Consider the following 15,987-nt stretch of genomic DNA (forward strand, 5'->3'; position numbering starts at 1 on the left):
AGCCACCATGCCCGGCTAATTTTTTCATTTTTTGTAGACATAGGGTCTTGCTACGTTGCCCAGGCTGGCCTCTAACTTGTGGGCTCAAGCCATCCTCTTGCATTGACCTTCCAAAGTATGGGGATTATAGGTGTGAGCCACTATGCCCAGCCTCAATATGAATTTTATAAAAGTCCAAATGCTCTGCATGTGGAGAACTTTCCATCTACAAAAAATCGTTCTGCCTTAAGGTGTGCAAAGAAGTGAGGCTAGAACTCATTTCAGAAACAGATTAAGTGGACACCAAAGAATATTTAAGCTTCAGAAGGGAAAGAAAGGTTATCAATGAACAGTAGCTGAGATCACAGGCCCCTTACCTGCGAAGGGAGAGAATCTGTGGTAAGCTGCAGTACAAACCAGAATTCATTTGAAAGATAAAATGCAGAAGCTCCAGGGCCTTAGATGCAGCCTCATTTCCTTTGTACCCTGCCACCCAGCTGTTGCCTATGATTTCACTGAAACAGTTATCACCTCCAGTTAGCAAAATCTAAGGGAGTGATTCTCAATTTCTATTCTGCAAAAGAATCCACTGAAAAGGTTGCTAAAATATAGATTCTTGGCCCACACTCCCCGAAAATGCTGATGCGTTAAGTCTGTGCTGGGCTTAGGAACCCTTATTTTAACAAGCATCCCATGGAAAAGGTCATCGGGGTTCACACTCCAAACTACTGTCTAAGGCTTTAATCCTCAGACTATTGGTTGAGACCTACTAATAAGTCTTGAAGTCAGCTTAGTGAGATTAGCATTTGAAAATAAACAGAAGAAAAAACAGAAAAATGTCAGTGTATACTGTGCAATTTTTAGATTCATTCACATATATGAATGTGGGTATACATGTGCAGTGAATTGTGAGGTACAATATATTTCAGACTGTGCATCCCAGCTGAGAAAGTTGGAGAAACAGTGGCCTAAAAGGACATGAAGATCACTTCCCTGTGACCCATTTATCATTTTCTCTATCCCCACACTGAGTTCCAAATCACTCCAGCTCCACTTCCCTCCCATGTCTACAAAAAGGACATAAGACTGTGTTTCTTTGTTCTCCAGTGTCAGGCATGACAACCGGCTTTTCGGCTTCAGGAATGAATATGGACAACTTGAAGGAAGGCTTGCCAAGACCCCAGTGGAGCCTCAGATGTAGCAGATGATGAGAAGTGAGTGAAAACCATTTAGATTCCGACCTGGGGATCTTCCAAAGGTCTGGAGGAACAGAAGTGGCAGGAAGGAAAGGGTAGAAAATGAGGGGCAAACTCTGGAGAGTAGGTTGAGACCTCAGAAGCTGGAAGGTGAGCCAATGCATTATTCTTTCCGTATGGAGATGATGTTAGTAACCCACCTGCAGGAGCTGGAGTGTTTTTAGCTATTTTTCCTCCCAGCAATGGCACAGATCCTTTTCCATTCATTCATATTATCTTGATCCAACTTATAGTGAAAATAATAAGGTTTCACAGGTGCTGGTCTAGATATGAACAGGCTCACCACTTGTTCTCCTGCATACAGCCTAACCATGTGAGAAAGAGCCACCAGAAAGACAGCACCAGGAAAATAATGCCAAGCATGTTTAGCCCGGTGTGCTATTCATCTCTCCCAGCTTCTCCACTCTGGTCTTTCCAGCCCCTTGGGAATTCCTCCACTAGGTCCATTTGGAAAAGAGTACCAAGGAGGCTCAGGGGACTGAAAACCAGCTGTGCACTGTGGCTTGGGTTATCTTCAATTTGAGGAAGCTGTTTTTCTCATTCCCTAGCTCCCTTCTCCATGCCACCACCACAAAAGAGTACCTTTTCCTAATGTTCACAAAGGTTTAATATACACTAGCAGTACCCCAGGGGAAGAGAGCTCCATTCCTTTAACAAGTCACTGTGCCTTTTCATGACATCAGGCAGTCTTTCGGTGTTCAAAAGACACCCACATTCAACACACATGCAATCACCACTCTTTGCTCTAAGTAGCTTTTGTAATGACCATATCTCCGCTCCAGCCCTTCAAAATTGGAGGGTGTGCCTACTAACAAACATCCTGGATGGCCTATCAGAGTAAGTGAAGTCCTTAAAAAAGAATAGAAACCCAAGATGTGAGCATAAATCACTCCAATAATTCCATAGTATCTGGCCACAGGCATCTCAGCTACATCTTCACTTAACTAGGTCATTTTAGGGGGCTTGCAGTGTCTAGGACACCACTTATTTTTTAGAGTCTTATTTTGTTGGGGATCAATTCAGAAAAAAAAGTGAAGCTTCATGGGATATGTACACATTGTCACCATTTAGAGAAAATGACAGAAGTGAAGGAAAAAAGAAGCATCCTACTTATAAGGTCAATTTGGCGCATGCGTGTCTGTGATCTCAGGGTCTCACAGTTCACACACTGCCACACAAATGTTCCAACCAGTCCATCCACAGCCACTCATTATGCCAGTAAGTGGATGATACTTTTTTTTATTTTTTATATATTTTTTAGCAGAGCCATTTTAAACCTCGGCTATAACAACACTTGCACATCCAATTCATTGTCATTATCTTTGCTAAATGCTTTCAGTGAAGGAGGGATGAGAAAACAGGTCTTTTGTATTCCTGGGCTATCAATAATCTTCTTCCTTGGAGGTGAATGTTTCACTCCAAAGGAAAAAAATGACTCTATTTTATACTTGCTATTTGTCTATCCTGTATAAGTGAGGACTGAAAATGTGAAGTATATAGCACTTGCTAGGCACTCAGTACATGTTGATATGGATTCTCTTTGGGGTGAAGGAAGGTGGGTTATCAAGCAGGCTCCTGTTTCTCTGGGGAACAGAACTGTACAGAAGAGGGGAAGGCAGTGTTCACAGGTACCTGAGGGAACCCGCAGGTACCAGCCCTCTTCTTGGTACAGCAGACTTAGGACTGAATATGTGGCTTCTGCAATTTAATCACCATTGGACTTCCTACAGCCTAATGGTGTATGTCAATTAGTATATTAGGATATGTAACTTACCAATCAGACACATCAATTTAGGGTAACTGGATAAACAAGCTAACTTGTGGCTGAGGCCTAAACCTGGGTCATCATCCTAACATGTCAGAAATGTCTTTGTTTTTTCTCTTAGTCTGTAATTCCTCCTAACACACAAGCTTCCAATTCTAGGCTCTGGTCGTGTTAGACTATTTGCATCCCCTCTCTCAATGAACCACAATCTTTGACACCCCTTTGCACCTGCTTTTCTCTGTACTTGGAATGCCCACCCATCCTTTACCTTCCTCTGCATAGTCAACACCTACTTCTAGGAAGTCTTTTCTGTCCATTGATAGTGGGTTAGGGCCCACCCTCAAGGCTGCCCAGGCTTGCCTCTGTCATTGGACTGATGCCATTATCATCCCTCTGTTTCCCAAGCAGTCTCCTCACTAGACTCTGTACTCCCTGGGGATTTGTAATACATTCTTTGAGTGAATGAATGCACAGGATGGGTATTAAATGAATGGAGGAGTGAGTGGTGAAAGAATGAACCCAGGATTGGAACACAAAGTTCAGAACCCAACTTCCCATACTATCCTTTCTCTCACAATATCCTTGTCAATTGCAAAACAAATAGCTAGGTTTAATAAGGTGGCTAGGGAAATTGAGGTCTTTAGAGGAAAAAAGCGAGTAGCTAGCCTATTGCCTCCTCTGAATCACATTTATTTGCTCTTCTGGATAAGATAACGAATATCTAGCTAATAGATTATTAACCACAAAATATGTCTTGGTTCTCAAGAAAGATGGCATGAGATTGTCACCATTTTATACATCCTTATATATTAACAAAAAATAAAGCACTCACTCTAGAAAAGAACACTAGATCTCCACTGCTCTCCTTGGCCCAGGGTTCCACAAACACTGTTACTTACATATGCCTTGGTTAACCTTGCCAGCAAATCTTGAATTCAACTTTGTGTGCAAGAGTGGGTTTTCTTCCATGTAGCAAAGTGAGGCAACTATCACAGTCAGAGACAGAACATAACTAGGGCTTGCCTTATCCTGGCCCAAGACCATCTAACACATCTTGGAGAGATCTCCATGTCTCCTGAACAATATAACTATCTACTGTAAGTCTGTAATGAAAGATTAAACCTCCTTACATTGAACCTGAACCCCCTTTTCTGTGAAGCTATGAGTGTATGACATTTAGAAAATTCTCTCCCCTTCCAATGAGACTGGAACAATAGACTAATTATGCAAGCTCCGTGTGACACTGGAGCCTCAAATTTTTGTAAGAAGATTCTGGCCATAAAAAATTTTTTTTTGGGCGGGGGTGGGGGGAACAGAGTGTTGCTCTGTCACCGAGGCTGCAGTGCAGTGGCACAATCTTGGCTCCCTGCAACCTCCGCCTCCTGGGTTCAAGTGATTCTCCTGCCTCAGCCTTCCAAGTAGCTGGGATTACAGGTGCCTGCCATCACGCCTGGCTAATTTTTGTATTTTTAGTAGAGACGGGGTTTCACCATGTTGGCCAAGCTGGTGTTGAACTCCTGACCTCAAGTGATCCGCCTGCCTCGGCCTCCCAAAGTGCTGGGATTATAGGTGTGTGCCACCACACCCAGACATCATAAATACATTTTTGATAAATACATTTTTTGAAAGCCAATTTTCCCTGCTTTTCAGGATAACCTCCCAGGGATTGTATTTTGAGAACAAAGTCCCTGAATATCTGTCATTAAGCTTCTTTGCTTGGCTGAGCCGACAGGAGGATACCATTGCCATGCTTACATCCGGGCATACATGCTATGGAGAATGGCTGCCAAATATGACCCTAAGGGAAAGAAGAGAAAGCTTACTGACCTTGTGCAGCTCCACAGGAGTTGGAGACATGATCTCCTTTATTTCTTGTTTCATTTTTCTCAGGGTTACTGACTTCCTACCCACATCTGAAGGCAGGGTGTTGCTCCGAGTTGTTTGGCTGTAGTGTGGCCGCGAGCTGCTGCGCTCCTGGAAGCTGGCCTGTCGCCCCAGCTGACTGCGAGGTGTTGGAGCCTCATGATTCAAACTCATCGTGCTCCCCGACATGATTGTTGCCTGTGGCATTGACAATTTTTAGAAACAGTTAAGCCATGGACTAAGGAAAGGGTTTGGTGCCCAACAGTAAGCACATTTATCCTTCTGCGAGGTAAAAATACAGTCTCTTCAGGGCAAAACCAAAGGCTGGAGAATGGATGTACTAATGGAACTATGAAAGTCTGGAAAATGCTTTGCAAGTGACATTTATAATGCACGTCTCAAATCCAATTTAAGTACTTAAGCCGTTGAGTTTATTTAATCAAATACCACCCCTGGCAGTTTTGAGGCAAATTGAAATGCTCTAACATTTGCTTACTGTAAACTACATTTTAAGCATTAACTTTCCACTGAGTGGGTTCTAACAGATGGGATTCATGAGGCCACCTTGAATATATCTTACAGAAATGAACCAAGAACTTCTCAATGGACACCAGGCTGCCTGTACTTGCAATGCTGCCTCTATCTCCAACGGCAGCTAACAATGGGTTGGAATGGGATGACTGATATAAAGGCAAGGGGTTCTTCCCAGGCGTCTGTCTAGCACTGAATATTGTCTTTCCTGTGGCCAAGTGGCCTGTCCCCAAAGTTTGTAGACCAGCTAAGTCTCCATATTATTTGGTACAGATTAAATGTTTCTTAGAAATACCCTTTGTATAAGATTCTCAGAGAATCTTTTCATTTTTTATCATTTCTTATGTTCTTATATTCAACTTTTTGCTCACAAGCAGTAGGACTTGAATTGGATGTTACCAGTGAATTGGGAAGTTTGTTTGGTTTCAAATATGTTCTTCCCTGAATACTTCACAAGCAATGACAAGATTAGATACCAAAGATGAACAAGGCTCAGAACTGGGGGGGGAAAAAAAAAAAAGGATTTGAAACCAATATCAAGTAGTGGATATTCATTTCTCATGGTCGGAGAATGCTAAAATTCTGAAAACATGCCCGTAGCCAGCTCTGTACTCCTGGGTGTAATGGTATAAAGGTAAACTAGCATTGATAAATCTGCCTGAAACCATGCGGACAGAAAACAAGTTCCATTTGCCACGTGATTTAGTTGTTTATGTTAATACTGATGCTAAAAGTAACAGAAGCTTAACTCGTTGAGTCTTTTGAATGTAGTCACTCATTTAAGCCTCACAACAACTCTATGGGGTAGGCACTATTACTTCTCTCAATTTATTTATTTATTTATTTTCTTTTTTGAGACAGACTCTCACTCTGTCACCCAGGCTGGGGTGCAGTGGTGTGATCCTGGCTCACTGTAGCCTCTGCCTTCTTTGTTCAAGCAATTCTTGTGCCACAGCCTCCCAAGTAGCTGGTACTACAGGCAAGGACCACCATGCTCGGCTAATTTTTGTATTTTTAGTAGAGATGGATTTCACCATGTTGGCCAGGCTGGTCTGGAACTGCTGATCTCAAGTGACCTACCCAACTTAGCTTCCCAAAGTGCTGGGATTACAGGTGTGAGTCACCACACCTGGCCATTCCTCCCAACTTATAGGTAAGCAACTGAGGCACAAAGAGGCTGACTCACCCAAGCTCACATTGGTAGTAAATGAGCCGAGGGCACTTTATAAAACTATTGATCATAAGGGAATACTGCAAAGTGAGTCGAGTTTTCATCTGTCACGTCTCTAAGATTTCATGATTCTCAAATTCACCTGGTGTTCAGCTAGACACACACTATTAACAAGATCTTTGAACAACAGCCAAGTGTTGGCACACATGTGCATATATCTAACAACTTTGTTGAAAAAGAAATGAAACAAGTAGACCATTCACATCTTGGCTAGATCAGTTATCATACTGATAATTTTGAAAAAGAAAATTATAACTGTAAAAACACTTGCTGATCACTGAACATTAACATGTGCTAAGTCCCATACAGATTGTATGTAGCATATCATGTAATACATAAGTAACCCTACACAATAGATATTAAAATTACCATACATCCTCATTTCAGTAAAGGAAAGAGATGCATGGACAAGTTAAGCAACTTGCCCAAGAGCCAGGGCATGGAGCTCTAGCATTCTGACTCCAGAACTCTCGTTCTTGACTGTTCGGTGCTTCTCGGTGAAATGTTAGGTTGAACCATATAAAACTTCCTTTTTAGTAAGTAGAAAGATGCCTAGCATTTAAAAACAAGTGTGGGCTGTTTATATAACAGTTTATTTCAGACAAATACCCTTTTTAAGTTGATTGAAACCTTTCTTTACTGGCTTCATTGGTGTCATGGGATATTCTTTATTTTATGGCACTTACTCATGTATATTTTATTTTATTTTATTATTTATTTATTTATTTATTTATTTTTAAACAGAGTCTCACTCTGTCACCAGGCTGAAGTTCAGTGGTGCGATCCCAGCTCACTGCAACCTCTGCCTCCCGGGTTCAAGCGATTCTCTTGCCTCAGCCTCCCAAGTAGCTGGGATCACATGTACTTGTCACCAAGCCTGGCTAATTTTTGTATTTTTAGTAGATATGAGGTTTCTCCACATTGGCCAGGCTGATCTCAAACTCCTGACCTCAGGTGATCCGCCTGCCTCAACCTCCCAAAGTGCTGGGATTACCGGCCTGAGGCACCGTGCCCGCCCCATTTCTGTGTTTAATCTAGTGTATCTGACAGTGCTCAGTGGTTATTTTCTTGCCATGCTGACCCTCCATTTATTATTTTTACCTACTTAGACTAGTTGTTTGCTTTGTTAACATCTGTTTTTAAATATTCATTTTTTCATGAGAATGACAGGACACGTGTTGGAAGTAAAACACTTAATCACTACATCTGGGAGACCACAGTTTTGCTTTGATGAATCTTAGCTGCCATAGAAGAAATTACAAATTGATTTAGAAAAGGTTCTGATGGAAGAAATAAGATACTATCACTAATTCTTTGGTTCGCATTTCCAAGTAAGTATGTGAGTCTGTATAGTAATCAAAATTTGATTACTTTGTTTAAAATGAACGTTAGGTAGCATCTAAGAAGGAACATAAAAGGTAAAACAAATGTAAAAACTAAAATAAAAAGCTAAAAAAACAATTATTTTTAATTACCTAGGATTTGCTTTGGTCTCAAGAGTATGTATTACCTGTTTTCATTTGCCGTAATTCATAATTGCATATTATCCCTAAGGCAACCTAGAGTTCTCTATCTGACATTTAGTTAAATCTTCTTCCTATATTATGCTAAACACAAAATAGTTAAAGCAGTGTTCATTAATCAAGAAAGGGCAAAAATACTAATAGTTAATTTTTACTGAATACTTTGTTGAATACTTGTTTAGTGCCACATAATTATTAGCTCATTATAATTTCCATCTTTTATAGAAGAAATATCTGATGAGAGGTTAAAAACTTGTCCAAAGACTCATTCAAATTTCTCTCCTTTGTTAAAGCTATACATTTTTCAATGCTAAAGTTGAACCTAAATTATTGCTAGCTATAGGGAAAATGATTAGTAAACTAATTTTCATTTCCATTTCAATTGTAATCATCTTTCATCTTAGCTAACCTTCTACATTTATTAGTATTATAGTGTGCTTTAACTTTTAATGCTGGATGTGAATTTAATATGCAAGAATCTAGCTCTAATATTTTTTGCATTTCCAATCAAGGGAATGGGGTTCATTTAAACCAATAAATAAATATGCTTTGTGATAATAGTCTAAATATAACTAATTTATGACTTTGCCAATCATTCATCCTAGTTGAGGATTTAATTTCCCTTTGGCTTATAAATTCAACTCATTTGCTTTCTGCATTAATAATGTCAAGGGCCACACCTGTCTGGAGCTATGTTACAGCAAAGTCATAGGCTGTGGCAACATAAAGTCTACTCTTGCTGATGGATGTTGTTTTCATCAGATAACTCAATTTCTGGGTGAAAACAGAACCTCATTGTATTACTTTTTACATCATTTTATTTTTGCCTAATGTAAAACAAGCTGTTAGAAAAACAACTTTTTTCTTCAAAAGGGAAGTATCAAAATGCACAAGGAAAAAGCAGCATGAGCCAAAACGTGCTTTCAAAAGCAGGGCTATGTTCAAGAATTGTGAATTGTGCTCATTATTCAGTTTGGACTACTTTTCTTCATCATTCTACATGCAGAAGGTGGTACAGGTTTAAATAAGCCGGCCAATACTTAAGCATTCTGTTCCTTTTGAAAGTTGTGTAAAAAGGAATCACTGCTAACATCTTACTTCATTTAGACTTTACAGGATTATCCATGTCCAGAACCTTTAACTGTGCTCTGAAGCTGCAGTTCATGCCAGGTAATACCGTGACGTTTACAAGTTCAAACTAATATTTTTCTTCATAATTCTCTTTGCAGATTCACAGACATTAGAATCACATAAAATATCCACACATGCAACTGAGAAGCAAAATAATATAAAGATGAGTAATCATTTTAGAATTGCAAGAGTTTCACCCCATTATGCCATTCACATTCCTTATGGTGACTTGGGGACCTCATAAGACATCAAAATAAAAATGAGACTTTTGCCACTTTATTTTTTACAGCTCAGAAAATTTAAAAGAACATAAAAGGAAACAGTCCAGGACTTCCCAGACTAAAGTGTGAATACCATCAGCGAATTCATGGCTTTGATTAAAGAACTCACCAGGAGTTCAGCCATTACATTCCATCTCATTCTTCCTTGAATTCACACTAAGTTAATACAGATGGAATCAGGATTTGCAATTAACAGCAACGTACTATGTAATATTTTTGCTGCTTATCAAATAGACTGGCCTTTTTCACCAGCTGCATTGTCATCTACTTTAAGGACAAAACAAAGTAAAATAAAATTTCCTCTTATGTTCCTCTTAGCGATCAAATTAATTTCTATACCAGGTACAAATGAAAACATGCCAAAGAAACCTTTCTAAAGCAACTAAGAGAATGGGATGCACCGCTGCTGGGAGACTTAGCTCGCTTTTTAGCGATTTGGTGGGAAACAGATACAGTCAGGGTTAGCAGGGAGCAATGGCAGAAGCCACAAGTCAGTAAGCTTGAGGGGTGGAGATGGGGAAATAAATACTTTTGACTGCATTGTATAAAATCAAATTGCTGTCCAGAAGGCAAGGGGGTAGGGAAGGCAGCTTCACAAGCAAAAATATAAACATAAAGGGTAGCTACCAAGAGAGTCATGTTTCTCAAAGACACACGCCTGTCAGCTTTCTCCTGTGGAAAGGGTTAAAGCTTTTAAATGAACTGGTGTGAGAAATGCAAACTTAAAAGGACCAAAAAAAATGAATGTAGAAACAATAAAAGTAAGTAGCAGGACTGAGGCTACCTCCAGTTCTCTCAGAATTCCTGACTGTCCGCAGGTCTCCAAATCCTCCAGCGCTTGAGACCAGAAGTTCTCCTCTTGTTCTGTCTCTGCACTATCGGCAGCCCCTGCAAAACTGTTGTCAAGAAACACAGGCTGGGTTAGGACCTTGCCAGACATTTTTTTTTTTTTTTTTTTGAGACAGAGTCTTGCTCTATAGCCCAGGCTGGAGTGCAGTGGCACAATCTCGGCTCACTGAAAGCTCCACCTCCCGGGTTCACACCATTCTCCTGCCTCAGCCTCCCGAGTAGCTGGGACTACAGGTGCCTGCCACCACGCCCAGCCTTTTTTTTTTAAATTTTTTATTTTTAGTAGAGACGGGGTTTCACCATTTTAGACAGGATGGTCTTGATCTCCTGACCTCGTGATCCGCCTGTCTCGGCCTCCCAAAGTGCTAGGATTACAGGCATGAGCCACCGCACCCGGCTTTTTTTTTTTTTGTATCCAAAATATCTCTCCTTCATCTCACACAAAATAAAGACAGACAGACATTTTGGATCAGGCTTTCTTTCACCTGTGCCTTCCAAGTATATGAGCTTCAGCAGAGGAACGCTTTAGGAAATGCAGTGTTGTGAAGATGGAAAGTATGGTCCATGGTCTTACTACCAGATTTCAGACTATTTGTGGCTGCTGCTAAATGGGCTGCAGCCACATGATGACCCTATTGGAATGGGATGGAATGCTGGAAATGTATTTCAGCTGCTTATCTACAAGGAAAGAGAAATCAAAATTTTCTCTAAGAGAGAAACGTGTTTTTCCCACTTAAAGATCACTATAAGTAAACCAAATGCTATCACTTTTTATAAATTTCCTTAAAATGTTTTGGTAAGGAACAAAATGGTAAAATATACTTTGCTGAAAAGATGGATCCATGAGGTATCTTAAAAAAAAATGTAACTTAATGTGAAACTAACTTTTAAAAGAAAGGAGAGGGGCACAGTGCAGTGGCTCACGCCTGTAATCCCAGTACTTTGGGAAGCCTAGGTGGGCAGATTACTTGAGGTCAGGAGACCAGCCTGGCCAACATGGTGAAACCTCGTCTCTACTAAAAATAACTAAAAACACAAAAATTATCTGGCGTGGTGGCAGGCGCCTGGAGTCCCAGCTAATTGGGGGCCTAAGGCAGGAGAATTGCTTGACCCTGGGAGGTAGAGGTTGCAGTGAGCTGAGATCATGCCACTGCACTCCAGCCTGGGTGACAGAGTGAGACCTTGTCTCAAAAATAAAAAATAGGCTGGGAATGGTGGCTCACACGTGTAATCCCAGCACTTTGGGAGGCTGAGGCAGGCGGATCATGAGGGTCAGGAGTTCGAGACCAGCCTGGTCAACACGATGAAACCCTGTCTCTAGTAAAAATACAAAAATTAGCCAGGCGTGGTGGTGCATGCCAATAATCCCAGCTATTTGGGAGGCTGAGACAGGAGAATCACTTGAACCCAGGAGGTGGAGGTTGCAGTGAGCCGAGATGGTGCCACTGCACTCCAGCCTAGGCAATAGAGTGATACTCCATCTCAAAAAATAAAATAAAATAAAAAATAAAAATAATACAAGACAAAATTAAAAAACAAAAATTAGGCAGATGTGGTGGCACATGCCTATAATCCCAGTTACTCAGGAGGCTGAGGCATGGGAATCACTAGAACCTGGAAGGTAGAGGTTGCACTGAGCCGAGATCTTGCCATTGCACTGCAACCTGGGCAGCAAAGTGAGACTCTGTCTCAAAAAAATAATAAAATAAAATAAAGGAGAGGAACCTACTTGTCATAAGGAAGGGGGTGCAAAGTTTACAGAAGCAGCTTCTCCCCAGGTGCTACTACTGTTTTCATTAGGGGAAACCCAGCTCTTGCCCTGTTGTGTGGTGCTCAGGCTGCCACTGGTCAGGCAGCTTTTAGAATCCTGCCATGTGGCCAGCATGGATGATTATGGTGGCTTTAAGAAGCCCATACTAACAATATGTGCCACTGGCAGTACAGAAGGTCAAATCTTGCCCACATGACCATGTAGTCATCTTGGATGAGGCAGCATTGGTTGAAAACCTTACCCACTGGCTGTGGACCGGTCCCAGTCTTCATTACTCAGCCCCACATCTGGGTAAGTCTGGCTTCGAGGCTTAGTGACTGGGGACAAGCTGCCTCTCTGTTTTGGACTCCTCCAGTCATAGGTGTTGAAATTGTATCCTGAGGCCTGAAAACTGGTGCCTAAAATATAAACAAGGTGTTAGCATTGGGCCCAAGGATTACTTAACACATTGAGAAATTACATTGTTAACCAGTAGAGGAGTTGAATAATAACAGCAATGACAATGACAATAGTGAACACATTGTGTGTGCTTATTGTGCACCAAGGACTTCACCAAGTACTTCATTTTGAGCCATCTTTTTTCTTTAGAGCCATCTTTGGAGGTAGATACTCATTATTTGCATTTTACAGATGAGGACACTGACGGCTTAGAACAGTGGTTTCAAGTACCCAAGGCTACTTGCAAACTTTCTTGGGAGTTCAAGTCACAATTAGGAGAATCAGTTTTCAGATCCTCAAGTTCTAGATGCACTTCTTCCCAAAACTGGCTTAGCTGAGATCTGCCAGTTAGTTCTCCCTTCTCATTTCCTCCTTCACAACTGTACTCCTGCCACTTTACAAACAAAAGACATATTTCTCATCCATTTCAAATCTTTTTTTTTTTTTTTTTGAGATGGAGTCTTGCTCTGTCGTCCAGGATGGAGTACAGTGGTGCGATCTTGCCTCACTGCAACCTCCTCCTCCCGGGTTCAAACAATTCTCCTTCCTCAGCCTCCCAAGTAGCTAGGATTACAGAAGTGCACCACCACACCCAGTTAATCTTTTTTATTTTTAGTAGAGACAGGGTTTTACCATGTTGGCCAGGATGGTCTCGAACTCCTGACCTCAGGTGATCCACCCACCTCGGCCTCCGAGAGTGCTGTGATTAGAGGTATGAGCCATCGTGCTGGCCACATTTCAAGTATTTGAAAGTGCCTGGGCCCGGGGATATAGACTCCCAGCTGCCAAATCAAGGGATAATTTGGGAAAGCCTTGTTCCTGTGATGAAGTCTGTTGGGAACAAGGCCTTATTTCAACCAGGCACAAACTCACGGCAAGGCTTTCACCCCTCTCTCTCGTCCATCTCTCATGCTGCCTCAGAGAATTCAGAAGGGCAACGGATGTCAGGGATAAGGAGCCTGCTGCATTTATTGTTTATTTGAATTGCAAAATGCTGACTTTTTTCCACCAAGGAGTTATATCTGATTAGCCTGATGGGTGAGACAGTGAGGAATGGCTTTGGCTATTAGGTTACATAATGGACACTTTCCACAAATTTGAGCTGAAGCTGTAGTTCCAAGATTTTGATAGAAACATTTTTAAAGCATTTTTACAACAAACTGGAAATTACAGTCTTTGCGAGTATTTACATTTTGTGAGAAAAACATTTAGACAACAACTTTTAGTAGGTGATGGGATATATAGTTCTTCAAAATTATTTTGGGGGTTTAAGTGGGGCTCGATTGTAGGTCTGACTCCATAGGTTGTGCTGTAATCATCACATACTCCTTCATCCACTACCTCAGGTTGTGACGTGTGTGTGCATGTGTATTCACATGGATGCATTGGCTTGGAATATGATATGTGTTTCTTACTGTGCTTAAATCATTTAATACAGCAAACAGACCTGGACCCGCATTTTCAGGTACAGTTAAATGGTCTGATCACGTAAGATGATTCTATCTCCATGATATCTTGTTTCCTCTTCCCCGTTCACTTTCTCTCTACCTGTTGTCGAAGCCTCTAGTGCCGTTTTTGCTACTAGTTTAAAGCCCAAGGACAGCAGGGTATCTGAAGGATAATACTCTCTGATCAAAAGGATTTGATCTCAAGAACCAGGGCAATGCCTACCACCACATGATGGAAATACTCTAAGAACCTTATATTTTAGGACACCAAGGATTAGAAGACCTTGGAGCAGAGGAAATATTTACAGTTCAATATCTCATTCTCTCTCTTTTTCCTAGATAACTGCAGAAGCATGGTTAGCCATCTGGGAAGAAGTCTTGTATGATGAATGCAGTTTTCTGTCAAAAGTGTTGACTTAAGGAAATACAGATGTGTCTTCTCTTGAAGGGGAACTAAGTAGCTGTGAATTTCATCCTGGCTCCCTCTGATGGACTAACCATTTTCTCCTTCTGAACCAACCGAACCAACCCCAAATACCTGAAGTCTCAGCTTTTATAATACGAAGAGTTTGGGGAAGCCTGTACCTCACTTTCTTTAACTGGTTTCAACCCTCAACCTTTCAAAGAGCCAATGCTAATTGGTGGTGTCTTCCTGGAGTATCCTTTTCTGACAAGCATTAACCCGAATGACCACTGAGTTCCCTGGTGAAATTTCAACATTAGACTGATTTTCTTTCCAACTGTTGTTTGTATAATAAGTAGTTCTTGGAGACTTAGGCAAGAGTGCAAGAATGGGCTTGAGCAGATGTGCACCACCATCAGTAGGAAACTGCTAACCTTGAAAGGCATATGTATCTCTAATAAGGATGCCTTGTCTTAATAAGCACTATTAAATGATTATTGCATTACAACAAAGCAGAGAAAGAAAAGGGGATAAGATTCAAATCTCTTTGGGTGAAATGTAAAGTCAGAAAACCTGATCCCAGCTCTTCCCTAGTCCGTGCTATGCTGACCCAGAGATTAAAGTAAGAGAAGTTGACCAGGTGCGGTGGCTCACGTCTAGCACTTTGGGAGGCCAAGACAGGCAGATGGCTTGAGCTTAGGAGTTCAAGACCAGCCTGGGCAATCAGCCATCTCTACAAAGAAAACAAACAAACAAAAACCCAAACCTCCAAAATTAGCTAGGCATGGTGGCACATGCCAGTTACTTGGGGCGCTGAGGCAGGAAGATCGCTTAAGTCTGGTCGTTGAGGCTGCAGTGAGCCAAGTTTGCACCACTGCACTCTAGCCTGGGTGACAAAGCGAGACCCTATTTCAAAAATAGAAAAGTAACTGGGCATGGTTATGCATACCTGTAATACCAGCTACTTGAGAGGCTGAGATAAGAGGATCCCTTGAGCCCAGGAGTTCACAACCAGTCTGAGCAACATAGCAAGACCCTGTCTCAAAAATAAATAAATAAATAAAACTTAATAAAAGTAAAGTCAGAAAAGACCAAGGTTGAAATCCTAGCTCAGCCACTTCCTCACATCACAGCCTGGCCAACTAACCTCAGGGTACAATGGGGATCACAATAGGTACTTTACTAGGTTGGTAAGAGAATGAAGAAGAATGAAAACACACCTTATGAAAGTGCCTAGAACACAAGGAGGTTTTAATGAACACAGATGCCCATTGTTACTATATACTAAGCCCTTCAACCTCTCAAGATCTCGGTTTCTTTATCTTTAAGGTAGGGAGACAAGGAAAAGAGATAAGTCTCAGCATTATTAATGCAGTAAACATTCGGGTGTCTCTTAAGTATCAGATACTATATATCAGGAACTAAAATGCAAAGGGAAATAAAACTAACTCCTGTCCTCAAAAACTGCATTGTTTGGTATATGTATAGGAGAAGGAGAAGAAAGAAGCATAGAAAGTG

General features: G+C 41.2%; 1 protein-coding gene across 11 annotated transcripts in view; it reads right to left on the bottom strand.

Moving 5' to 3' along the window:
• The window catches only part of GRIP1 (glutamate receptor interacting protein 1), a 715,153-nt gene that overhangs the window by 19,371 nt on the left and 679,795 nt on the right, over nucleotides 1-15,987 (bottom strand). For 6 of the 11 annotated variants that reach the window (XM_077954689.1, XM_077954683.1, XM_028829702.2 and 3 more), the window contains 4 exons: nucleotides 12,422-12,578; nucleotides 10,345-10,456; nucleotides 10,188-10,232; nucleotides 4,828-5,061 (listed from right to left, as the gene is read on the bottom strand). In XM_077954689.1, the coding sequence (XP_077810815.1) occupies nucleotides 4,828-5,061; nucleotides 10,188-10,232; nucleotides 10,345-10,456; nucleotides 12,422-12,578 (548 nt within the window). The remainder of the gene's footprint in view (nucleotides 1-4,827; nucleotides 5,062-10,187; nucleotides 10,233-10,344; nucleotides 10,457-12,421; nucleotides 12,579-15,987) is intronic. The other 5 variants (XM_077954687.1, XM_077954685.1, XM_015152225.3 and 2 more) reach the window with 1 other exon arrangement.

Source organism: Macaca mulatta, chromosome 11, assembly GCF_049350105.2.
Source record: "Macaca mulatta isolate MMU2019108-1 chromosome 11, T2T-MMU8v2.0, whole genome shotgun sequence".
Classification (NCBI taxonomy): domain Eukaryota; kingdom Metazoa; phylum Chordata; class Mammalia; order Primates; family Cercopithecidae; genus Macaca; species Macaca mulatta.